This window comes from Rattus rattus, chromosome 3 (genome assembly GCF_011064425.1).
Source record: "Rattus rattus isolate New Zealand chromosome 3, Rrattus_CSIRO_v1, whole genome shotgun sequence".
NCBI classification, from domain to species: domain Eukaryota; kingdom Metazoa; phylum Chordata; class Mammalia; order Rodentia; family Muridae; genus Rattus; species Rattus rattus.
Genome location: NC_046156.1, coordinates 201,923,229 through 201,950,471, shown reverse-complemented (window position 1 = coordinate 201,950,471; position 27,243 = coordinate 201,923,229). Strand labels below are relative to the sequence as shown.

General features: G+C 43.3%; 1 protein-coding gene across 1 annotated transcript in view; it reads left to right on the top strand.

The window, feature by feature from the left end:
• The window catches only part of Ap3b1 (adaptor related protein complex 3 subunit beta 1), a 199,983-nt gene that overhangs the window by 32,505 nt on the left and 140,235 nt on the right, over positions 1 to 27,243 (top strand). Inside the window, exons 3-7 of the mRNA XM_032899017.1 lie at positions 2,960 to 3,034; positions 11,575 to 11,670; positions 12,186 to 12,346; positions 16,983 to 17,049; positions 26,935 to 27,117. Of these exons, the coding sequence (XP_032754908.1) occupies positions 2,960 to 3,034; positions 11,575 to 11,670; positions 12,186 to 12,346; positions 16,983 to 17,049; positions 26,935 to 27,117 (582 nt within the window). The remainder of the gene's footprint in view (positions 1 to 2,959; positions 3,035 to 11,574; positions 11,671 to 12,185; positions 12,347 to 16,982; positions 17,050 to 26,934; positions 27,118 to 27,243) is intronic.

Sequence of the window (27,243 nt, the reverse complement as noted above, 5' to 3'; positions counted from 1 at the left end):
CAGGCACCAAGAAAGCTTGAGTGACTCATTTCATATCTGTGAGGTTAAATGTCTTAGCATGCACCGAAGGGGTAGTGAGGGAGATTTTATAACAAGATGTTCTCTGGAAGACAAAAGGATCTTCAGGTCCCCATTTAACAAAGCCTCAAAATGAAACAGCATAGGAAGCGAAGCAGGAAACCTGTGAGGCCTGAAAGAGACAGATTCATGGTTACAGTTACAAACGTCACTGCGCTCTGAAGACAGCAGCCATACATGTCTCGCCCCCAAGTGAAGTCTCCAGTGCCAGAAGTGGGTTACATGTAATTGTATGTTGGCAGAAGTGGGTTACATGTAATTGTATGTTGGCAGAGGTGCTCATGGGAACCCCAGACAGGCCAGGTCACTGCCAAGGCTCCTGTTCTCCCGCAGCCTGATAGTAAGGCCCTCTTTACCTGAGGTCAGGGAGTCACAGCTGCCTTGGTTCTTCTACACTGAGGGCTGCACCATGAGTGATCTCATCCCTTTGTGAGCGCAGACTAACTGGTTTGCTCTGTTACTCCATACTGTTCCTTTTCATATGCTCGGCTGCTGTCTCAGTTGCCTGACCGGATTCCTCATCTCCATCACGGCCCCTCCCCCTCATCTTTCCCTCTTTCCCTTCCGAGCACGCGCTGTGTCCATCTTCACTCACTGAGCCGGCTGGCCTTTTCGTCTCTCACTCATATCAGTCCATTTCCACAAGGACAGTAGTGGCCTCACAGTTGTTTCAGGCACTTCTATATTTCCGGTTCTCTTTCCCACACTAATCTGGAAAGTTCTCCTTGAGATGCAGGTCCAGTGAGACTTGTGACCCCCCGGCTGTGACAGCACATCCTTCTTCCCCATGTGTGCTTCCCCCTGGCTGCTCTGACCTCCTGCTTACAGAGCATGCTGTGGAAAGTGCTCTTCCTGCAAATCCCACTTCCTCCCTCCCTCCCTCCCTCCCTCCCTCCTCCCCTCCCTCCCTCCTCCCTCCCTCCCTTCCTCTTCCTGAAAGGAGAGCTCTGTGATCAATTTATGGAAAAGCAGTGGCAGTGGCCCTGCCTCTACTTGTGCACTGCAGGGCTCCCATTTCTCTCTCTTTGTCTGTGGTACTCAGGTTGTTGCCCCAGGTATGCTGTTTACTTGTTTATGGAACATGATGTGTATTCGAAGGGACTCCATGGCTAAGGACCATTGTGTCTCTGGTGCATTGCGGTCTCTCAGCAAGCACTTTTGGAATTGTACTGTAGGGTGTTTTCCCCTCTCCCTTGTATATATTAACTTTGTGAAAACCGTTCTACAGGATAGAGTTGAGTGGGTTAGCCTGGGCATAGTGTTGAATGTGACAGGGTCTCAGAGAAAGTCCTCACACACAGTGTGAGTGTGACTTGATAGATGAGGAAATGGAGGGTTACAAGCCATAGCAAAATGTTTTAGCTGAAGGAGTTTGTGAATTTTCTATGATTTTTAGCAAGCTTCACAAAACATATAAGTAAAAATATTACAAGTAGGGAACTATAATAATAAAGGTGAGGTTGTAATAAGGAATGTTTATTTAGGTTTTTTTTTTTTTTTTGAAACATTTTTGCTCTGTAGCCCAGGTTGACTCAAACCTTCCTGCCTCAGCCTCCCAAATGCTGGGCTTATAAACATGCAGTTCTGTGCCTAGCATCCTTACAGAATATTTTAAATATGTCCCAACAGAAAGGATTTATGAGTTCATACTGCAATTACAAAGCATAAAATATCACACAGCATTTATGTAATGCATTTACATATTTCATACTTAATAAAGCTGATGTACCACTTTAGCTGGACGTTTTAGAATGAGAAGAAAATAAAAGTACAAATAGGTATAAACTAAAAGTACATAACTAGAGAGTAAATAACTAAAGCCGATGGGAAATTCCAGCATGGATTGCAGATTCTGGGAGGTGGTTCTGACAGGGGGGATGGAGACCCTCAGATCCTTGGGGATGGCTTCCGTGAGGGGTGATAGCTCAGGAAGGTTGAATGTAGGAAAGTCCAGTGAACTGGTGGCAGCTGTGATGGTAACAGAGCCAGAGAGAGTGAGGCCTTCGTTAACAGCGTAGACGGAGGAGCTGAGAAGAGCTCTGAGGGCAGCGGGAGGACGCTGGAGAGGTAACTGAAGCAGTTGGAGCTATAGGTTGTCAGGCCCCTTTGAAGTAGGCTGACGTGAGCAAAGTAGGGGAGAGGCCTTCTTTCCCCTCATCACGATGCTAGGTAGAACCCAGACCTCGTGCGTGATGGAGCAGCCTTCTGCGATTGGCTACCCCGTATTAGGCTCGCAGTGGTGTGTACTAGTGTATTACAGGCACTGAGGGAACTAACTGTTGGGGATGGCCTCAGAGATGGTGCTGAGCTGAGGTAGGGCCAGAACAGCAAAGATGGAGTCACAGGAGTGAGCTGAGAAGGAGCACCAGGGCCTGGTTGCTCTATAGATGTGGGACGAGAACAAGACCTGCTGTCTAGACGTGAGAAGAGAACAAGAACTCTCTGTGGTGTCTGGTGTTGAGGAGAATCAACTTCTGTAATGTGCTTTTGTTTTGTTTTAAAATCCTTTATCTTGAAGACTGAGTTTGGTTTTAGGCAGTGTGACCTTGGATGAGAGAGAGTCTCCCATAGGCTAGGCTGGCCCTGGATTTCCTCTGGCCTCTGCTCCCGGGTGCTGGGGTCACAGCACTGTACTCCCGTGTCTGGCTGTACATTGAAATCCCTTCTGTGTCTGTGTATCTCTGGATTCATGTTGAAGCACAAGAGCATGTGCGGAGCCAGGATGTGCTTGACACTGGAGAAGAGTGTAACTGTTACTGTGTACCTTGCTTTGTGACAGTCTTTCAAGTATTAGTGTAGGTAAAATTTCCCAGCACGTGGTCTTGTTTTCAGGTTACTAACTTAAAAGCTTCTGTCCTGATTGTCCTCTTTAACCCCACAGATGATTGCAAAGGGGAAAAATGCCTCAGAACTCTTCCCTGCTGTTGTGAAGAATGTGGCCAGTAAAAACATCGAGGTACTGTTCACTTTTCCTGTTATTATGTGATGTAAGCCAACCACACATTTCGGAATTTAACGTATTTAAATATCACGGCTTTTTATTATGGTAAAATGTCTGCAAATTCAACTATAGGTAAGTTATGCCAACAAGTGTGTTTGAACTTAGCTTTGGGTTTTGGTGGAAACTGAAAAATAAGGTTGAAGTTGTAGTGGTGGCCATTCATCCGTGTTGGTTTTCAGGATTCCTAAGGGCAGTTGAATTTAAATTTTGTCTGGCAACTTAATTTTATGATAGCCTGTCTCTAGTGAGACAGACCTAGTAAATTCTACCCAGACTTGGGATTTGTGGCTCTTTTGCCATGTCTAAGGCAAAAAAAAAAAAAAAAGGAAAAACAAACAACAAAACAAAACAAATCCCCCAGAGATTTCTGAAGCTTTTTTGTCTGTCATGACAGGCAGGAAGCTCTCCGTGTGCTTGCATGGGTTCATTAACTGAGTTCAACCCCTGCTGAATACTTTCCCAGAAGCTAGGCTGACGCACTAGCCTGATGCCAAAGCCCATACACCTTAGTCTGTGCTGCAGGAGCAGTGGCTAAAGTGAGGAGATTGTCTCGCTGGCTTTGAAGCCCCCTGCTGCTATATAAAGTCCAGAACAGCTGCAGCACAGATGGCACCGATTGTGACATTCTGAGTCAGGAGACCATTTCAGCCACCTACAAGAGACCCTATTGGGGGGGGGTATTCAGGGAGTGCTTATTTTATGGTTTAAATAGTATTTCAGTACATTGTATGGCTCCCCCATATAGTTATTTCTACTTTTTATGATGGCATTTGTCTGAAGAGTTTCTGTTGTCCAAAGTAGCTTGAGGAGGAAAGGGTTTATTTCAGCTTACAGCTCCACATCACAGGCCATCACTGTGGAATCAGAGCAGGAACCTGGAGGCAAGAACCTGCTTTTTCTTAAAGCACCCAGGACTACCAGCCTAGGGATGGTGCCACCCACAGAGAGCTGGGCTTTCCAATCAAGAAAACACAACACAGGTTGTGTTCCTTCTGCTTAACTTTGTTTTTCCAGAACGTGTGCTTGACGAGGATGGTCCTCCAATGTGAGTAGCTGTCCTCCTTGTAATGGAGTGTGGTTGGCTGAAGGCACCTAGAGACCTCTGTTTAGTAAAACCGGAACTAAGATGCAGTGGCTTGGAATATTGCCGTGTTCCTCTGGAGGACACGGACCTTGGTGCTCATGACTGCTCTCCCCAGCACATGCCACAGCTCTGCTGTGTTCGTTCTCATGCCTGAGCAGGACACCTCTGTTCTCCACTGAGCCCTGCTGCAGCTTCAAGCCCTAGCCCTGTCACCGAGCGAACTCCACTGGGTAACGAGGTTCATTCTGCTCTGTTTCATTTTGAATTCAGTGATTTTAGTATATTCATAGAATTTATCACAATTCCACGGTATTTTCCTCGCTCCAAAAGAAAGCCTGTGATGACTGGCAGGCCCTCCTCACTCCCCTACCTTCTGTCTCCGTGGATTTGCCTATTCTGGGCATTTCCTGTGGATCATTTTAAGTGAAATCACAGGAGGCCTTGAGACTGTCCTAAGGCCCAGCAGACTGCCTGAAGATCATGAGCTGAACAGAGCTGTCCCCACGCGGCACGTCCTCAGGGCTCTACATGCTGTAGCGTTCCAACCAAAAGGGTTTTGCAGTGAAAGAGTCTTAGCGGTCAGAGCCAAAGGATGCCACAAAAACCACACCACACGAAAGATCTCACACGAGATTGATTGGAGAGGGTGGGTGGAAAAACACAGCACTGCTGGTCGTGATGGCGGGCATTATAGGTATAATGGAGCATGGGTACTGGGAACACATGGCAGGGTGGGAGCACGTCACATTAGCGACGGCGGGGGCCATTGGCACTGAGTCATTGAAGGTGGGAGGAGCCCGGTTCTGGGATGGCTACAGTTGGTTGGCTGATGCTAACAGCGCTTTAACGCTGGATAGCGCTCTGCTTCGTGGGCACCGCCTTCTGTGTATTCATCCCTTAGGACTTCTGGGCTCTCAGGAGCCATGCAGCTCTGAGCATTAGTGTCCAGGTCTATGTGTGCACGCTGACGTCACATGCTGCTGGTGCTGAAGACGGGACAACTCTGAGAACATTACCTGCCAACCATTTCTTTCCTACAGCATCATTTTAAGTTCAAATCAGTAGCGCTTGTAAGTTGTAGTTTCTCGTATCTTTGGTGACACCTGCCTTGTCTTCCCTCCTGTCCTCTCTGTCCTTCCTTTTCCCTTGGTGTTTCCCCATCCCAGTTTCCTTTCATTCTTTTTGATGCTGGAGCTAGAACTGAGGGCTTTGTGCATAATTGAGGAGTATACTATTAAAAAAAAAACCAAACTCTGTTTTGGATTATAGTTCTTTTAGAGAGTATGAGTTAATATCTGATTGACAATTTTATCTTCATTTAATTTCATTTCTCAGAAGGCTTTTGGGGTGTGGTAAAGCAGTTTTTCTGTGCCATCGTGGATCTGTCCTGCTTACTGCACTCCCAGGTTTCTTCCTCTGGCCTCAGGCACTTTCCTGTGAGGTAATGGCAAGATGCTTATGTGCAAGCCTGAGACTCAGGTACCTTTGTGCAGAGCACATTTGCCTTTTATACAGTTGCAAAGCAGGGTTAAGGCTGATCTCAGTGTCACCTGGAGTAGAGGCTCAGCAGTAACGATTGCTAACACATGAGTGCTTTCTGTGCTGAGGTCGTTAGCGTCTCACACAAATGAGCAACACGGTGAGGCTAACTCTGGCTCCCTGTGTGTACTTCACAATGAAGACATGATGGAGGACTCAGTGAAGTCACAGCACATGTTTGCAGTCCATCCAAAGGCAGGGAGCCCCACGCCATTGCCCTCTCAGCCATTCTCGTGTTCGAAGCTTTTCTGCTATTCTACCTTAGCCTTGGACCCCTCCCTCCCTCCCTCCCTCTCGAGCACCAGCTATGAACCGTTCTTTAGGAGGTACCTGGTGTGCAGATGGCCTTTTTGTTGTTGTAGATCTGGATAGTGATGAGTAAGTCTTTGTAGCTGGTGGTAGATTCGCTTGTATTCCTGGACCTTCCATTGTGGGAACAACATGTTTGGTTAATTTTCCCCAGTGAGAGCTGTTGGTCTCTGCAGGTGGTTGTCTGTCTGTCAGGTGGTTGTCTGTCTGTAGGAGACCTTGCTGTTTGCACCTGTCCCTTTTTTGCTTCCCAGTTCTGGTGTGTTGCCCAATGCTCTGTAAGAGAAGTTTCAGTAAAACATTATTGCTGGCATCTTTCTTTTAAAAATGTATCGATTTTATTTTATGTGTATGGATGTTTGCTTGCATGTGTGTTTTTGCACCGTTTGTGTACAGTGCTCATGAAAGCCAGAAGAAGGTGTTGGAGCCTCTGGAACTGGAGTTACAGATGGTTGTGAGCCACCACGTGGGTGCTATGTATCTGTCCTGATTCCTCTGTTTGCCCCTGGGCTGTTTTGATATCTTTGTTCTTTAAAACTTCGTGTTTTTTCCTGAAGCATACTTAATGTAATATTATGGAAAAACTGAAATAAGCTTCTTAGAAACTTGTGCTCAGAGAAATGATTGATGTCTCCTTGCTGCCAAGTGAGAAATCTCATTTTTATAAGTAAATGCTGCCTTAGATACACACGTGAGCCATATGGTACGTCATCTGACATTGGATGTCAAATGATACCAAGAGTGACCTAGAAAGCTGTCGGCCATCGTACAAAAATAATCAAAGCTTTAGTCAATAACTCATGAAGTTTGATGTAGTGTTATCGATAAGCTAATTAAACAGATCTGCCTGTATTCTTGCAGACTGCCGGGGCTCTGCTATGATTAGCTTTACAGCAAGGAGTGTTGTAACATTGAATGGAAGTAACTGATCAGAGAGTAGCGTAGTCACGGACCTTTAACTACTCCCATTTCTGCTCACAGAATGGACTCGGGGAAAGTAGGCTTTCTGTGCACACCTGCAGCCTGTCGGTGCGTAGGCCTCTTGTGGTCAATATTGATTGATTCTTATAACAGAACTGGAACAAATTTACTGTTTTGCAACCTTCTGTGATTTAATATTGTTATGCTTTTTGCCATAACAGTCACAGAAATCCTTCTCCAATTGTGAGTAATTACAGTGAAGCCTGCTAGCTCAGCTGTGGTTCTGAGTGCTTCTGTGTACCCATTATAAATCCTAGCTGCATCCCGGAGCTCATAATACAGTTTTAAAGCTGGCTGGCTGTCCTGCTAAACAAGGGTGTTGTTGGGAAATGAATCCCAGGGGAATCAGGGCAGAGTGGACTCAATGTTTCTTTTCTAAAACTTGGCTGTGCAGAGTTGGCTTTGAGCAGGATTAGGAAGGACAGAGAGCGCTGCAGGTGATCGTCCCAAGCAGACAAAACAAGTTACATAGTCATCTTAATGCTCGTGCTTCCTAGGAGTGCACTTGGCTTCTAGACATGGCGAAACAATGCCTTAGAACTGACAGGGACGTTAGCTCCTAGCTGTAGTAACCTATTGGAAACCTAGTTTTATCAGTCCTGTGATGTTGGAGTGGGCGTGAATCATGGGTAGTTACTGAGCTCTGACCAGCAGCCCAGTCTGGCAGTGCACAGTTTAACTCAAGCACCTTCCTTCTTCCTTATTCAAGAACTTTCTGATTGAGATGCAAACTTGCTGATGACCTGTGAACCGGCAGCCGTGGGTTGCTTTCTAGAAGAGCTGTATTCAGGAACTTAAAACTCTGGCTGGGGAGCTGTGGCCATCTGTTTCAAAGAGTCATCTCTCACAGGGTCAGCATTATTCACCAACACTTGAAGAAATTGCTTTGAATCAGAAATGTTAGTTGTGGTTTGGATCTTTTAGCTTCTTCCACTTTTAAACTGGCTTCCCTTCCTGGTTTCGTTTCTGTCTAAACTGGTCTTGCCTGGTTTTGGAACCTATGGTTTGTACCTTATGTAGAGAAATCACTTGAGATAATTTAATGGGACAGCGTTGCATATGTGTCTGTTCATCTTTAAATTGTGCAAAGTCTGAAGCTTGAGAAGCACCTATTTGAACAAAAGAAATAACATGGAGTCTGATGGGGAATTTAAGCAGAAAGTTCACTGGAGGATCCTGATTGGGCTTATTAACATGAACTTCCCGGTTTCTCACGGTGCAGATCTGCGCTTGGGGTTAGGAGCCTGGTTCTTCCATAGCAAAGCTGTGTGCTGGATGTTGTGTATGATTTATTAAAGGGTAGATGATTTAAAGCATTTGTCTATAAATACAAATTTTTTTTTCTGCCTTAAAGAACAAGAGAGTTGAGTGTAGTCCTCTGGTTCTGGACTGAGGAACTGTCAAGGGAGGGGCTCATGAGTTCCTGACCAGTTTAGGTTGTAAGAAGGCCCAGTCTCAAAGGAAAAAAAACTGATATTTTATGAAGAATTTATTTTTGGGGTTGTGCAATTTTGCTAGGTTTTTAGGTATCCCTTGGGGGAAAGGTACTAACTCCTTTTCTTAGGTAATAGGTCAGTAGGAAACTGGAAGACTGGTGTCACTGGCCAGAACGTGAAGGACTGGAGAAAGTGCTGCTGAGTCCCCATGGGCTTCTCCTCATCCTTGAATTGCTGTAGTAACTGTGCTTAGTGGAAGCGAGCGTTGAGGGGAGAGGCAGTGTCAGCGGTGGGCCTTAACGTGTTCAGACAGAGAGGCAAAGGTAAGGGGAAAGAAAACAGAAGCTGAGCCACAGGGTGCTTTCCTCGTATACCCAGAAGGAAACACTGAGGAGCTTCCTCAGACGAAAGGCGGCCGACAAGGGGGGGTGCTTCCTCACATCTCGAACCCCAAGTCAGAGAAGACACGCTTTATTTTTTTATTTTTTATTTTTTTAAGATTTATTTATTTAGTGGATATGAGTACAGTGTGGCTGTCTTCAGACACACCAGAAGAGGGCATCGGATCCCATTACAGATGGTCATGAGCCACCATGTGGCTGCTGGGAATTGAACTCAGGACCTCTGGAAGAGCAGCCAGTGCTCTTAACCTCTGAGCCCTCTCTCCAGCCCCGAAGACACGCTTTATAAGATAGTGTAAGTTCACAGTACGGAGTGCATATAGGGTACTAGGTTTGCACTGATGGTACATTTCTTGATTTTGGTAACTAAACTGTTTGAAAAGGATATGGGGTGGTTTTACTTGGGCTATCACCCAGTTAGAAGCTCAGGGACCTTTATGAGAAGGGCGATGAAACACGGGGTAGCTGTGGTAACTGGGCAGTGACCCTGTTGCTCACCAGAACGAGACAGCTGTACTTTCTAGATATGCTTTCTTCCACAGAGTTGTTTATCTTAAATACAGTTTTGGGAAGGGTGGACGTTCAGAGTCCTGAGTGGATGGGTGTGACACTTGTGAGAGACTGCTTTTGGCCCTGAAGCCACGAGTGGCATGAGTTTGCTCCTGTCAGGCAAGGGGGCTGCCACCTGTTGTTTACATGGAAAAGCTCTTCATTCTGTGAGCTTTTGTTGATCCCTGGAGCTGGGTGAAGCCACTGTCACTCTGCCTGTGGGCTGTCAGGGCTCTAGAAGAAGCTGCTCTTCCCTAGGTACGTGGCAATGCACAAATATTCTTTGTTCAGCCTGGCTCAGTAGTCCTAGACTTGGGTGGCTGAAGCAGGAGGATTGCTGGGATTAGCTACAGTGTGAGTTCTAGGCCAACCTGAGTGAGCTACAGGGTAAGACCCTGTCTCAGTCTTCCCATAGTTATGTAACTAGATATGACTTTGTTTTTGTTTCACATCTTATAGTTTATATCATTTAACATGCCAAAAATTCTTACATAAAATTCAGTGCTAAATATAGCACAGTTTACTTGGATATGGGTCATTGTTTATGTAGTAGCGTGCGATTCTCTAATTTTTGGTCTCAGAAGATTTTAAGCGGAATTTGGTGGGCAAGGGGTTATCATGGATAGCCTGAGTGTGGTTGAGACCAAGGTATAAGTTATATTTAGGGACTTTTTTTTTTTTCTGAAAAGATTATTAGCTCTTCTGAGTATTGGGCTAAAGACTTTAGATTTTATTTTTAGGATTTTGTAGAACTATTTGGCCATGAAAGATATTTTTATTTTTTATAATTAATTTCATTTATAACATCTATCACATAATAAAGATTGAGTGGATTAATATACATTCAGAATGTTCAGTGTATTCACTAGTTATGAGGGTATAGAAAATGTGCGCCTCAAGTTTTGTGTTTTGCTCCTAAAACTTGTGTTTGTGATGTTATGAAGTATGAAGGTGGCTAAGGATACTGGATCATAGAATTGTCTGAAATTATCTCAGTGAGATGCCAGGAGGAGCCAAGCCGTAGATCCCAAACTTTCCTGTAGGTTAACGCACAGTTTTGTTTTTCACTTAAGAAATCGAAACCAGAAAGCTCATAAGCACAGCTGTTCAAATGCAGTGAGCCTTCCCAGCACTGCACTCAGGAGAGAGGGTGCAGCGGGCCTTCCCAGCACCACACTCGCACTCGGGAGAGCCAGTGCAGCGGGCCTTCCCAGCACCACACTCGGGAGAGCCGGTGCAGGGGGGCTTCCCAGCACCACACTCAGGAGAGTGGGTGCAGGGGGGCTTCCGGACACTGATCTTGAGAAAGTGGATAGTTTAACCATGAGTTAATTATATTAGTGGAAGTAAGAAAATAAAGTTCTTACCTGGTTTGTTCTACTTAGACCTCATTTTAATTTGAGTGCTGTACCAAAAGAAACACAGAGGCACTGTATGTTTGTGCGTTTAAGGAACAAATGGCGCAGAGAAGGAATCTAAAACCGTGTGGTATCAAGAGGAACCAGGGACTGGAAACTTGGTGGTAGCATGTGCTTGGCAGCGTTCCTGTTATTACTGCCACCACCATATCCATCTCTGCTTCCTACTCCACTTCCTTCTCCTCCTCCTCCGCTACCTCCAGCAGTGCCAGCATGGGCACCGGCACCTCCTCCTCCTCGTCTGCCATCACTAGGGAGTGTTTCAGGGGAGGAGAAGCTGTAAACCTCATTAATTTCCTTTGAAGAGGCGCAGAGCACCATCAGTCTAGTGCCTTTGGGGTTCTTATTCTCATGTACTGTCCTTACTCCGCTGAAAGTACCATGTAGTGCACACATTGGAGTGGGACTGCTGCCGTGCGAGGACCTGGGCCGTCTGACAGACCAGGAAACGAGCTCCCACACCACATACTCATGGCCACGTTATTTACACATTTACACGTATCTTTGAGTTTTAGCTCTTTTTTTTTTTTTTTTTTTTGCCAGTTAGTTGATATTTTGGTATAAACCTTCTTAGCGACTCCTCACAACCTTATTTGACAAGCCTTTTTCTTTTGCTGGTGTAATTATACACAAAACAGTGTCTGCTTTACAGTTTAAGCTGAGACCAGATTCGCTTTCTTACTTGAGGAAAATTGAGAATGGATTTTGGTATATAAAATATTGAGTTTTAAATTTTCGTCCTGGTAGGAGTGAATGACTTTTTTCCCTCTTCAAATAGATCAAGAAGCTGGTGTATGTTTACCTCGTCCGATACGCTGAGGAACAGCAGGACTTGGCTCTCCTGTCCATAAGCACTTTCCAGCGTGCTTTGAAGGTAAATCAGTGCGGGCGAGCAGGCAAACAGCGCCAAGGTGTCTGCACAGTTGAAGGTGTGTCCCTTTAAGGAATGGGACAATAATCTTCTAAATTGCCTAGCTGTGGCTCGAAAGAGTTAAAGGGCTTCCCAGAGTGCAATTCAGTAGCCTTAGAAAATGATTTCTATATCACCACGTGGATCCTTGCCACAAAAGTAGCAGCTTTGTTTCTCTATGTGTGTTCACTCATTGTCATGGATCGAAGGACTGTTTATCATGTACCAACAGTACAGAGACAAGACAGTGGGACATTTACAAAGGACACATTTAAATTGATGATGCATTTTACTATGAACAATTAAAGCCTCGTCCCCTTAGTAGTAAATAGTAAACTAGCCTGGGACTCACCTCCTGTCTTTAAAACACTGTTTCGCTGCTGCTGTGAGGATTAAGCTCTGTAGCACCTGCTAGCTCTCATGCAGGTGTCTTTGAAAGTACAAACTTGAAATTTTGATGGGTATTTTCACTGTTTTAGGACCCAAATCAACTAATCCGCGCAAGTGCCTTGAGAGTTTTGTCAAGTATTAGAGTGCCGATTATCGTGCCTGTCATGATGCTGGCTATCAAGGAGGCATCAGCTGACCTGTCGCCCTACGTTAGGAAGAATGCAGCCCATGCTATCCAGAAGCTGTACAGGTAGGTAGACCTGTAAGCTAGACACAGTTATAGTAAAGATAAGATGGCTTCTGTTTTAGTTTTTCTTTTCTTCTTCTCTCAGACATATCCGGACCACAGTTTCCCCTTCCTCCACTCCTTCCAGTCCCTCTCCCCACCTTCCCTCTCCCTCAAATCCACACGGCCTCATTTTCCCTTAAATAAAAGAGCAGCCTCCCAGGGAGCATGGGCCTAATAAGTTACAGTAAGACTAGGCACAGGCCTCATTTCAAGGCTGGACGAGGCAACCCATTAGAAGGACAAGGGTCCCAAGAGCAGGCAAAAGAGTCAGAGACACCCTCCACTTCACTGTTGGGAGTCCCGTGAGAACACCAGGCCTCACAACCATAAGGCCTATGCAGAGGACTTAGTCAGACCCATACAGGGTCTGTGCTTGTCACTTCAGTCTCTCTGAGCCTCAGTGAGCCCTGCTGGGGGCGGGGTCATGCTCTCAGTTGCTGAATGATGTCCTTTTGATGACAGTTGGATTAGTCACTGATCTTGGTGGATAGCAGAGTATCATTAGAATTTCATTGACTCTTTCTTTTTTTTTTTTTGGCCCGTCATGTTTGGTTCTATTCTTTTTCTCAGAGGCGGCCCTCCCTCTGGTTCCATTCAGGTAATGTCAAGCATGGGCTCCCTCTGGTGGAGCTGCTTCCTTGGGTCAGTGATTGGTTGGCCACTGCCACAAGTTCTGCACCACCATGACCCCAGCACACCTTATAGGCAGGACAGATTGTAGGCCTAGTATTCTCTCCTGTCTCCCTACCCCAACCTGTTCCCATCCCCACCTGCCCCCTAGTCCACCTGCAAAATCTGTTTCCCCTTCCAGGGAGACCCACATTTCCTCGTCTGGAGCCTTCCTTGTTACTTAGCCTCTCTGGGCCTGAGGAGTATACTTTGTAGTAATAATCCACTGTAAGTGAGTGCATAACACGGTTGCCTCTCTGAGTGTGGGGTAGGATGATCTTTTCTAGTTCCATCCATTTGCTTGCAACTTTCATGATGTCATTTTTTTTTTTAATGGACGAGTAATACTCCATTGTGTAAATGTAATACTCCATTGTGTAAATGTAATACTCCATTGTATAAATGTTCCGCATTTTCTCTAGCCATTCTTCCCTTGAGGCACTTCTAGGCTGTTTACAGTCTCTGGCTATTACGAATAAAGCTGCAGTGAATGTGGTGAGCAAGTGTCCTTGGGTAGGATGGAGTATCCTTTGGGTATGTGTCCAGGAGTGGTGTGGCTGGGTCTTGAGATTGATCAGCTTTCTGTTCCGAGACACTGCCATATTGACTTCCAGAGTATAGGATTGCACTCCCACCAGCAGTAGAGGAGTGTTTTCTTTGCCGACACGAGCTGTCACTTGTGTTTCTGATCTTAGCCATTCTGACAGATGTAAGGTGGAATCTCAGAGTTTTTTGATTTGCATTTCCAGATGTGTACGGATGTTGGACATTTATTTGTTTCTCAGCCACTTGAGAGTCCTCTGTTGAGAATTCTCTGTTTATCTCTGTACCCCATTTTTAAATTGGATTATTTGGTTTGTTGACGTCTAGTTTTTTGAGTTCTTTATGTATTTTGGATATTAACCCTCCGTCATATGTGGAGTTGGTAAAGATCTTTTTTCCACTCTGTAGGCTGCCATTTTGTCCTATTGATGGCGTCCTTGGCCTTACAGAAGCTTTTCAGTTTCACGAGGTCCCATTTATTAATTGTTGATCCTAGTACCTGAGCCATTGGTGTTCTGTTCAGGGAGTTGTCTCCTGTGCCAATGTGTTCAAGGCTATTCCCACTCTGTCTTCTATTTCTCTTCTATACCTGGTTTTGTGTTATAGTCTTTGATCCACCTGGACTTGAGTTTTGTGTAGGGTGATAGATGGATCTGTTTGTATTTTTTTTACATGCAGGCGTCCAGTCAGACCAGCCATTTTGTTGAAGAGTCTCTCTATTTCCTTTTTGTATTTCTGGCTTCTTTACCACATGTGAGGTGTGTGTAGGTGTGTGGATTACATCTGGGCCTTGGTTCGGCTCCATTGCTCATGCTGTCTGGTTGTGCCAGTACCATGCAGTTCTTACTACTCTGGCTCTGCAGCCTTCAGTCGGAGCGACCATGCGTCAGGATGTTCCTTTGAGGATTGTTTAGCTCTTGTGTTTTTTGTTTTTTCATATGAGATTAAGTATTGTTCTTTTAAGGTCTGTGGATAATTGTGTTGGAAGTTTGTTGGGGATTGCATTGAATCTGCCGATTCAGTTTCGTTCTTCTAAGACTTGAAGTGTTTGTCATGCAAGTCTTTCCCTTGCTTCGTTAGTTATCTCTAAGACATTTCATATTGTTTGTGGCTCTTGTGAATGGTGCTGTTTCCCTGATTTCTTCCTCAGTCTATTTGTTGTTTGTATAAGAGGGCTACTGATTTTTTTAAGTTAATCTTATATCCACCTACTTTACTAACATGGTTTATGAACTGTAGGAGTTCCTGGTAGAATTTTGGGGGTTGGTTATCATATCACCAGAGATACTTTTCATTCATTTATTCCTTTTTAAGCTCTGATGATTAGCCTGTTTTTTTAGTAAATTAGTTTGGCTGTTTTTCCCTTACAAGTAATACGTGTACACATTTACCTTTGTGTTGGTTATACAGACCTCTGAAGACCTTTGAGTTCTGAGCTTATTAGGACCTGTGTTATTTATAGGTGTCATAACTTCAAAATAATCAGAATTGGCATTCAGTTGTATAATGTGTTTTATACATGCGCATGTATGTATGCATTTCCAGACAATAGAGGACTTGGGGGATGGCTCAGTGTGTATGGGGCATGAGTGCCTAAGTACAAATCCCCAGCAGCCAAGGTTTTACAAGACTAGGTATGTCATGGTGGGGGAGGGGAGAATAGAGAGCAGTAGCTCCTGGGAACTTGTTAGCCAGCCAGCTTAGCCAGACGGTGAGTAACTGCTTCAGCAAGAGACCTTGTCTCAAGGCACCAAGGCATAGAACCCTTAGGGAAGACACCCAGCCTCCTCCTCTGGCCTTCATATGTGTATATGCAGGTGCGTGCAACTGTACCCACGCATATGTGAAACACAGTCACGCCTTCCCCTACCTCTTATTTACTACATAGTAGAATTTCATGTGTTTTGCTTACAACTCCTTTCTGTCTTATGTTTCTGTTGCTCACTTGTGGAATGTGATTCTTTTTCTTTTTTTAATAAAGCTTTATTATGGGGTTGGGGATTTAGCTCAGTGGTAGAGCGCTTGCAAGCGCAAGGCCCTGGGTTCGGTCCCCAGCTCCGAAAAAAAGAAAGAAGAAAAAAAAAAAAAAGCTTTATTATGTATACAGCATTCCACCTGCATGTACTCCTGCAGGCCAGAAGAGGGCACCAGATCCCATTACAGATGGTTGTGAGTCACCATGTGGTTGCTGGGAATTGAACTCAGGACCTCTGGAAGAGCAGACAGTGCTCTTAACCACTGAGCCATCTCTCCAGCCAGATTTTTGTTGTTATTGTTGTTGTTGTTGTTGTTGTTGTTGTCGTCGTTGTTGAAGCCAGGGTCTTGTTATATAGTATCTAAAATATTTTTACTTGTAATTTTATTTTATGTGTATGGTAGTTTTGCTCATATATAACTGTGTCTGTAGTGTGTGAACATAAGAAAGTGTGGAGTTCAGGATGGATTCTGTGAATAGCCAAGTGGATGCCGGGAATTGAAGTTGAATCCTTTGGAAGAGCATCCAGTGTTGTTAACCATCGAGCCATCTCTCTAGCTGTTGATATCTTAGCAGATATCATATAATATCTTGATCTTTGTGAAAACATACTATGTAGATAAGGTTGTGTGTCACAGTGTTTACTCTTTTCTGTCACCACCATCTGCTCTGCAGTCCCCTTGGAGACCAGGCTTGTTTCTGGTGTGCTCTCAGCCCTGGGCTCTCCTGTAAATGTGTGCACTTGTGACCAGCATACCATATGCCAAATAGTTAGTTACCTTTTGACTGCCACTTGCAGGTCAGGGCACATGTGGAAACTTCCCCCAAATAAATGCATGTAACAAAGGACCTACCTTTGCCTTTGAATGCAGAAACATGAAGTCACAGCAGTGGTTTAAAAGTGCACCTAGCAGTGGCTGTAGCTCACTCTCTTTTGTCCCCGCTTTGCCATTTTTAGCACTGACTGCATTTTCCCACCAGATGTTTCCACATAGTCCAGCCTCGCACTCACCCTTGGGTTTAGATGACAGCTTCATGATGCATGTCCCCATTAGCAGGGTAACACAATTAGGGCTTCCTTAGAAATGCTCATTTTGCTTTTGGCACTTACACACTCTTAGTTAAAAACGTTTACTGTCCTTCCCTTCCGCCGTGAGATTACCAAGGTCTCCAGTCAGGTGCTTTCACCTATTCCTTAACGTTCTCCAGCTGGCTCGGGTGGCCTAGTTAAGGTGAGCAGTGTTAGAGTCACTCAGTGACTAGCAGTCCCCACCCCCTCCCCATGCTCTTAGAACTCCTCAGCTCTCTTGACGTGACGAGAGCCACTGAGTGTTAGAATTAATGTCAGTAAACACTTGGGAGTTATTATTTATGTATTATGTAATTCTTTCTCTCTTTTTATCACTGCAGTCTTGACCCTGAGCAGAAGGAGATGCTGATTGAGGTCATCGAGAAACTCCTGAAGGATAAGAGCACGGTGAGTCCTGTCTTCTCAGACCAAGGACACTGGGTTTATCTCACACCGTCTTCCTTGGTGGATTTGCTAAAGCCATTTTTATTGGTCCTGTAGTGATAGAATTATTAGTAGCTCATGTCTAAATATTAAAACTGGGCACATTGGCCCACACCTTTAATCCCAACACTTACAGGAGAGAGGCAGATGATCTCTGAGTTTGAAGCCAGCCTGGCGTACATAGTGAGTTCCAGGTTGGCCAGGGCTACAGAATGAGACCCTATATAAAAACAAAATGAAAATAACAACAGCAACAACCCCAAACTAAACCAAATTGAGTATTAAAGACAAACTGGGAAACAGAGACGTATAAAAGAACGTTCTTTCTTCTTTGTACTTGCTGTCGTTTGGTTGGTTGGTTGGTTGGTTGGTTGGCTGGTTGGTTGGCTGGTTGGCTGGTTGGTTGGGCTGGTTGGCTGGTTGGCTGGTTGGTTAGTTGGCTGGTTGGTTGGTTGGCTGGTTGGTTTGGCTGGTTGGTTGGTTGGTTGGCTGGTTGGTTGGCTGGTTGGTTGGTTGGTTGGTTGGCTGGTTGGTTGGCTGGTTGGTTGGCTGGTTGGTTGGTTGGTTGGCTGGTTGGTTGGTTGGTGGTTGGTTGGTTGGTTGTTGGTTTGGTTGGTTGTGTGGTTGGTTGGTTGGTTGGTTGGTTGGTGGGTTGGTTGGTTGGTTGGTTGGTTGGTTGGTTGGTTGGTTGGTTGGTTGGTTGGTTGGTTGGTTGGTTGGCTGGTTGGCTGGTTGGCTGGTTGATTGGTTGGTTGGTGTTTTGGACAGGGTCTCATGTAGCTCAGGCAGATCTCTACTTCATAGCAGTGTGACTGCAGCTTCTCACGGGCCAGCGTTACAGGCGTACTCTGTTGTGCTCAGCTTCTAGAAATTTCCTAGATGTACCAAAACATTTCTCAAAATGTTTCTTCCCCAAAAGAATCTCCTACTTGAAGAAGGCTCAATTTTGTTTCGGAGTGATATAGCTCTAATTAAAATGAGTAATCTTTTGAAAATATGTATATCTACCTGCATCCCTTTTCCACGCTCAGTTTATGTGTGCATTGGCAAAATGACAAGACTAAGGAGTATGGTGATCTAGGGGTTGTGAACTTGGAGGCAGTCTGCTGGTGTCTTTGATATGGCTTCTGTATCTACGTTTTACAACTCAGAACTGCCTAGGAGGTGTTCATAGGCCATGCTAGGGATCATGGACCATTGCCCCCGGAAGGGCTCCATGTTATTGGCTCTGTTAGCTTATGGATTAACGCATGGTTTGTCCTTGACAAGGTGCAGTGTTCAGTTGAGTAGATTGTGTTCTTTGTTTGTAAGGTAGAGTGTTTCATAGATGTATACTAGGTCTGTGTTCAAACTTTGTTTCTTTGTTGCTATGGCTTTTAAAGAAGGATTATACTTATTTATTTTGTATGTGTGCATATATATGTATGTGTGCAGGCACACCTGCCGTGCAGTTTGTGGTCATAGGAATACTTGAAGATTTGGTTTCCTCTCCCACCACGTGGGTTCTGGCCTTAGCACTGAAGTCATGGTCGTCAGGCTTAGTGGTAAGCACCTTTACCTGCGAGCTGCTTGCTGGCCCATGCTTGCTGTGGTACTGAAAAGTGGGGTGTTGGGCTTTCTCTTCAGTTCTCTCAGTGCTTGCCGCGCCTACTTAGGAGTTCTGATGTTGCTGTGCATGTTTATAATAGCTTTATCTTGTTATTAATAGAATAGCCGTTCCTCTATTTAGTGACAGTGCCCCTTGTTTGGTGTGCAGTCATCCTAGTTCTCAGTGTTTTTCATTTTCTTCTTCCAGACCTCCAGATTCAAATTGCATTTTCTGATCTAGTTGACTTCTATAGGTGGGGTATAGATGCGTTTTGACTTTAGTCAAACCCTCCAGTAACCGCCTTCTCACTGGGACAGTAGATTCACTCACACCTAGTGCTGTGTTACTTGAATCAGTTGAGTTCCTAGCTCCTGTTTTACTTGGTTTTCTTTTTGTGTTTTTCATTCCCCCTGTGTTGTCAGCACTAAATGAGTATTTTACTAAATACTTCATGTCCTTTACGCCTTCCCTGCTTATCTTGACAGAATCATTACACTGTCCTAGTATGCATAGCAGCCATTGGGTTCCATTCCTATGCCATCCAAGCTTCTTCAGGGTAGCATGTATTAGCGATCTTCACTGCACTTCTTCTACGCGTAGTTGACACGTAGGTGGTATCAAATATAGACGGACTTACTAAGTCAGTTGAGAGAAATCATGCTTCTTTCTGTTATATATGACATGCTTGTTGTCTGCCTCAGGGATCCAAATATAAAGCCTGTTTGATAATTCAGATACTCAGATAACTTAATTCTAGTCTTAAAAGTATGTGTTTTCTTTTGTCCATAGGATATTTGCTACATACGGTAGAATAGAGAGACTTAGAAGAACAGTTCCTTAATTTACATGTAGCTTACCATTATTTCTGCTCCACCCTAGACTTAAAAGAAATCTGGAAGCAGCTGGGTATTGTGGTATACACGTTTAATCTTAGTCCTAGGGAGACAGAGGCATGCAGATCTCTGTGAGTATGAGGCCAGCCTTGTCTACAGAGGGAGTTCCAGGCTACTGTGAGATCTTGTCTTGAAAAAACAACAATTACAACACAAATGGTGAGAAGAAAAACAGTACAGTTTGGAGGCTATCCTAAAACAAAGCTTGCCTGTGCACACTTACTGGTCCAGAGAGGGTGTGCTCCCTCCCCTGTTTTTTCCTGTTGGCTTCAGGGTTGCTCTGGAGACCAGGCTAGCCTTTAATTGGCTGCAGCCCTTCTGTCTTGAACTTGTGATCCTCCTCCCTTGATCTCCCGTGCTGGGATCACACCATGCTGGCCAGGCTGCGTCATATTGTCATGGGTCTGAGCTACAGCCTTAGCTTTGGAATTGAGTGTTTTATGTTCCACTGTGTCTCTAAGGGTTTGAAGTTTCTAATTCATATCATTGTTTTGAGTGGAAGTAGCCATTGTATGCAAAATCTTCAGCTGACTCTGCAGGATAAGGTGTTAAAAAATATTCTGTCTGAGAAGTAGATGGGTCAGAAAGGAGTGTAGTGGACACACTTCATTGTGAATTTGATTGCCAGCTATTGATTCCTGTCTGTTTATTTCCAAAAGAGGGAAATACCGGATAGGTATCTTTAGCGGGTGTTTGGTGTTTGGTGGTTAGTTCTCAGTGTCTGCTTCTATCTTCTGGTGTTTGGTGGTTAGCTCTCAGTGTCTGCTTCTATCCTCTGGTGTTTGGTGGTTAGCTCTCAGTGTCTGCTTCTATCCTCTGGTGTTTGGTGGTTAGCTCTCAGTGTCTGCTTCTATCCTCTGGTGTTTGGTGGTTAGCTCTCAGTGTCTGCTTCTATCTTCTGGTGTTTGGTGGTTAGCTCTCAGTGTCTGCTTCTATCTTCTGGAGGTGTTCTTTTCTTTTCAGACTCACTGTTCACAGGGAGTTCTGGGTTTGGGGATATATGTTACAATTCAGTCATTTCTCCTAAAGTACTATATAGTGTGTTTACTTAAAAAATTAAATACATATGTGTCTATTTTCTTTCTGTGTAAGACTTTGACTGTCTCTATAGTATAACAGCACAGTTCTTTCTAGCTCTTTCCTTCCATAGTAGCGAACATCTTCCCTGAACTCCAGTAGATTACTTTAGTGCTCAGCCCAGAATGTAAAGGATGAGAGCGTGCACACCCCTTGGTGGGCTCCTGGGAGAGGAACTTACCTCCAGATTAGGTATTGGATTGGTGCTTTTTATATTTAGTCCTAGTTCTCGAGTGTGACAGTGAACACAAGTTGCTTTCTCATAGTCTTGAACTTAACGGTGCTAATATTTTAAAATTCTATTTTTCTGATTGTAAGTTTTTTGAAGATTCATTTTCATTATTTATGATTATGTATGTGTGTTGTGTGGGTATGTGTGGTTCAGTATTCATGAAAGCCAGAAGGCGTCACTGGATTTCTTGGAACGAGAGTTGCAGGTGGTTGTGAACTCTTGATGGAGGTGACTAATCTGAACTTAGATCCTGGCGTCTGAGCTTAGTTCTCCTGCAAGGACAGCACAAACTCTTAACCACTGACCCATTTCTCTAGCCTCTCTGCTTGTTTTTTAATCCTGTATCTTTGCTGAATTATTCTTATTATTTATTTAATGTTATATATAATAATTTGTATATTTCATAATATATATTATTTATATTGTTTTTCCCATTCTTTTTTATTGTTTTCTTGTAAAATACCCAATACCTGAAGATAGAGTTTTCTGTAATTTTCCGCACTGTTAGCGTTTAAGTTTTTTGTGCATGATTTACTGTCTCCTCCGCAGCCCTTAGCAGTGGTGGGGATGATGAGCATCTCTACCTTGTGTTCATCTGTATCAGTGGTTCTCAACCTGTGGGGCACGATAGCATGCATATCAGATGTTTGCAGCATGATTCGTAGATGTGGCAAGACTACAGTTATGAAGTAGCAGTGAAAATAACTGTATGGTTGGGGCCAGCACAGCACGAGGAATCATTGACGTCTCAGCTTTAGGAAGGGTGAGAAGCGCTGTTCTGGATGAAGTGACCAAGTCCACATTACATAGCAGGCTGGGCCTGAAGGCTTTCTCTTTAGTGTTCAACTGTGGCAGTTGGATAAGATGCTTGGGGTTATACGGTGTGAACTTAGGTTCCCTGGGTGCTGGTGGGCACGCGTAGAACAGCTTATTTCTAGCGAGATGTTTTTCTGTGCGATTCTAGTTTAAGTAGCAGGTTTATGAGCTGTCATTCTCTCCCTCAGGAACCTGTTTGTAGAAGGTGCCTCCCTGCCTGCTGTGTGGTAAAGCCGGCCGTCTTTGCTGTTTCTTTCTCTATCTCGTCTGTTCCCTCACTTTTCTTCAGTGGTGTTTATTAAGATCCCATGGTGGTTTTGTCCCGGTGATCTCTTCCCTTCACCTGACTACCCCCTTTCAGTCTTCCTAGGTTTCACTTAACTAGTACTTGATTCCTTTTGGTAATTTTTATTCTGTTTTTGAATTTTGATTCATGTTGCTCTTTCCTGTCTTCTCATGCTTCTTCAAGGGCGTCTACTTCATCTTAGCGCTGTGTCTTAATTTCCTTTTACTTCAGTTTTACTGAGGATGGTGGTGAGCAGTTCAGTTGCTGTGGGTCTGCCTTTTTTCAGACTTGGGTTAATTGTGTCCCATGCCGTGAGCAGGCTGGGAGTTTGTTGCAGTAGCCGACAGGGTTGTGATGCAGCAGCACCTTCTCTGTGAGGACAGTCCTGCAGTTTTGAGGTTGTTGCATTTGATGGCTTTCGGTGGAAAGGAGCAGACGTTCTCATACTGTTCTGAGATAGATCTTGTAGCAATCCATCCCCTTCCCCCTTTCCTCTATTACGTTATACGTTTTTGGAGAAATTATTGTGTGTGTGTGTGTGTGTGTGTGTGTGTGTGTGTGTGTGTGTGTGTGTGTGTGTGTATGTAGGAGTGCACCATGTGTCAGAGCACATGGGGAGAGGTCAGAGGACACTGTGGGGGTCAATTCTCTGTTTACCTACACAGTGCATCCCTGTTTATGTAGCCCTGTGCCTTTGTGCATGGCTGTCTTCAGGACAGTTTTGGAGATTGAGCCCGGGTCCCATCCTTACAAGGCTAGCATCTTATGAGTGAGCTAAACCCTCAGCCTCATTCTTCTTCTCCTTGGCCTGTGACCATTAACTTGTCTAACTAGTATTTAACTAGTATTCTTCTTTTCCTTGGCCTATGTACCATTAACTTGTCTAACTAGTATTTAAGCAGTCCTTAAGAATGTTCTCCGGTGATTCCTCTTTTGTGTGATTATAATCAACTATGGAAAGATTACAAATGTATTTTAATATCAACACAGGTATTTATTAACTTGTGTTTTTGGTTGTGTGTGATACTCTATTGAGAGAAGATAGGTACATTCCCCCTTGTATTTATAATATTAATGGTAACATCTAAAATTAAGAAAGAAACATGGATTCCCCTCCCCCCAGGGGGAAAAACTCCTCATGAAATATGAGGGTGGCTTGCTGGGAAGAAGGGCTTCAGTGGAGGAGGGTAAGAGGGCAGTGAGCATGCAGTGTCAGAGCATAACACGTGTGTGTGAGATGCGAAAATAAATTTTTAACTAACAAAGAATCACAAATAACATACATTTAAAAATTTCCCAATCAAATGAGCCAATCTAATCATTTCTGCATTTTGAGTTTATTCGCTGGTACAGTATGGGGATCATTGTAATGGGGGTTTTTATGTTACTGAAAGTACAGGATATGAAAGATATTGCTTTATTTAAAACTTGTTTATTTAAGCTCAGTTGATTTGGGGAGATATGTTCTTTTGCTTTTCTTAGCCTATGATTGGTTTTTAATGAGCTCTCCCAGATCTTTCGTGTGTGAGTAGCCTATGACTGCAAAAAGACAAGTGTGTGGCTTTAAAAAAAAAAAAAAAAGAAACCATTTTGGATCTAGGCCCATAGTTCTCGTAACAGCGGGGCAAGCACGGTAGTGTCATTTAGGTTGCAATCATTTGAAGGCACCTTTGTGTTTACAAAGACATTTAGAAAGCTCACAACTGCAGTCAGAAGAATTAGAAAGGAACATTTTGCCTATATATTTGTCATGTCCAGTCAGTGGTTACAGTGTTTCTTGTTGTACTTTTTGTTACATCTTTCTGGATTCATGCCACTTTCATTATGTTAGCACAATCTACGTTACTACAAACCCTCCCAGGTGTTTCCTTACAAGTGCATTCTTAAGTCTATCACGGTTGTTTCTTTTTCTTTGAAGTAAAGAAGTTAATATTTGCTGAGCATTGAACACACAGAACCGGACATTTAGAATGTCGGGAAGGCAAGGGCTACGTATTTTCCTCAAGTAAATGTTAAGGAAACCTTATCAAAAGCATTTATGTTTCTCAGGAAGACAAACGACATTAACGCTTTGCAAAAAGCGGAGTTGCTTATGAATTTTTGATGACTCAAAGTTCCCTTGACTTTCATACAGAACTGTTTAGTGAACAGACTGATAGCTCAAAGCCAAACTGCAGGGGCAAGATACCATTTTCTAAGTTATTGATTCAATGCTGGTGAAACCTCACTGTTCTGGGGAGAATAGGAAAGCCCACCCCCGATTCGTGCAGATGTTTTATTGTGATGGATCTATTATCCAGCTATTAGAAGATAAATGACTGATCTTTCCTATTTTCCATGCCTCAAGAAAATTGAAATAAGAAGGGGAATATCATTTGGGCTGTATGATTAGGGCAGGTTGGATAGCCATTAATTTAAGGGAAGGAGATCTTGGCAGAATTGGCTAACTTATACCATCTTATCAATCAAGCTGTGATACACTTCTTGTGATGACCCAGCACTCAGATTTTTGTAATGTTCATTAGAATTCATGACAAAATAGATGCAAGGAAACGTTTTGTACCCTTCATAATTTTATAGAAAATTTATTGTTATTAGAGGAACCATTTGCTTAGTGTGATTTTTTTCATTACCAGCTTGTCAACTAGCATAGATAATCTAGAGAAAATATGAACTCCATAGATGGGATGTCACTTTTGTTGATGGTTCATGTAGTTTACCTTGGAGCACAGCTAATGGCTGAAGTTCATAGCAACAGCACAGAAAAACGTGGCAACCAAGGGGAGATAAATGAACCACGTTTATTGCTTTAATATAAAAAATACATAAATGGAAAGCCGCATTTGAATCTGACGAGCTGCCTGCAGCCTCGGTGGAGTGATTTACTCCACTGCGTGAAGAGCTGCTATTGACTCAGGAGATGGGAATTAACTGTTTGGGTTTTGGAAACCAATATTTTTGGTTTTGAAATCTAAGTAGATCATTTTATTTTAATTCTGAATGTTTTATGGATATTGAACATTTAATAGACCCAAATGATCAATTCTGCTTGTGTACATCCAAAGCTCTCAGATTGTTTAAACCAAGCAAGCAAGCAGTCCCGGGAAGTCCGTTTCTGAGATGGTCAGCGCTGTTCACGACAGTGTCCTGTTTTCCAGTCTTGTACTCTAGTGTTCCCTGAATCCTTAGGTGTACTTAACTGACTACTTCTTTTCCTTCCTCGGTGCCGTGGTGTTTGTAGTGTGTTCATGCCCCACAGTCGCATGCTATCGCTGTGACGTGATAAACTTAGTGTCCTGCAGCAGGTGACCCCATTCCGTTGTCTGGTGTCTGACCGTTTGAAAGAAAAGACAGTCTGGGTTAAAAAAAAACCATGTTGGTTTTTAGATAGCATTTAAAAAATAAAAACTAAAGCTTAAAAGTCTTACAGATTGTTCTAAGATATACCTGTTTTTAAAGTTAACATTCTTTACCACTTATTATTGATGATAGTAATTAATTTATATATAAAATATATTGATGTTTTTCACTTACTAATAGGAGTTAGTTCTATAGTTTGATGTTCTAGACTTGGTTATCTTAAGAGACTTTTTTAAATTGTTAATTTTAATCTCATATAACCAAAGTCCTAAGTTGATGTGACTGTATTTGAAGAGTAATCATGCAGAAGACATCAGCATGTGGAGTTGCAAACATGCATTTAACATGCTTCCCATATCAACAGCGAATAGGAAGTTAGACATATAATGCATTTTTATTTAGCTCACACAAATAATCAATTCTTTGCTTTTTCGATTGAGGTGCATACATGCTGGGACCAGCAGGCACCAGTACATGGGTAGGGCTGGAGTCAATAAATGCAGCTCCACGTTTATACTGATTGGTAATTCATAAAATCCCCACAGGGCCTGGAACTTGTTTAGCATAATAGCAGGTCTATATTCTGAGCTGTTTTCTCTCGATTGTGTTGTTGGTTCCATATTAATAAACTAAATGGTAACCAAGTAGAGGGACAAACACTTAAAACACGAATATCATTGTAGCTAATATTTTTCAAAAAGTACCATTTCAGTAAGTTATATTTCTATTTAATTGCTTTTTTTTTTAAGCCATTGGGGAAATTTTAGATACTAAAAGGAAAATCCCCAGTGTTTAGGAAGAATATGATAATAATTTGTGTTTTTTCAAAACCATGTTATACAGTTGGCTAACTGTACATATATCTATGGTACACATATAGAAAAATTTGTATATTAAATATTCTGCTTGCCTTGTATCTTTATAGATAGTAAAGGAACCTTCGTTTCCCCCACGAGTTTCCCCCAAGAGCATGACAATTCAAAAGTCAGCATTGGGATCTCATTAAGTAGTCTAGGGAAAAGCTGCCACCTTTTGGCAATACATTATTCTGAGCTTTATGCACGATAGACTAACATTTCATTCACTGTATTTTCTTTGAAAATAAATTATATTGCTAAAAACAAATGGTTTAAAATGTGTACAGCTTAGAGTGTTTGCATTAAAAACACCCTGTGTTGTTTGTAACGTGAGCCCGCTGTTGACCCTGCCTGTCTAGTTTAAGTTGGCAGTGCTGTTGCTGCCTTGATTCCCTTTCCGGATGTCTTTACTAAGAAAGCCACTTTACATTAAGCTAAAGTGTGTTTTAAAAAGAAAACTGAATCATTAATATTTAATTCATGTACAATATATTAGAATTTAAGGGGTGAAACAAGATAACCCTGATTTATCTCCCTTCAGAAAAAGGTTAATTTTCTATACTAATTACAGCACTTAATAGTGCTTCAAGGAAATGATACTTTGTATCACTCATTTTAACTGAGTGACTGAAACTTTCAGTCTGATTGTCCTGATGTTGTCTGTGTTACTGGACTGCCTGACTAGGAGGTTAGATGGCTACAGAGTGTACTTCAATGACTTACTATTTCTTTCTTCCTAGCTGGTGGCTGGCAGTGTGGTGATGGCTTTTGAAGAGGTGTGCCCAGATCGAATCGATCTGATCCACAGGAATTACCGCAAGCTTTGTAACCTACTGGTTGATGTTGAAGAGTGGGGGCAGGTGGTCATAATCCATATGCTAACACGATACGCTCGGACCCAGTTCGTTAGTCCTTGGAGAGAGGTGAGTGCTGATTGGTTCCTGCTTGGGAAGTGTACCAAGGGAGTGGATTCACTTTTACAAATTGTGCAACAGACAGTAACGAATCAGAAATCTGCATTTTAGTGAGAGCTCATTTGTTGTCACATG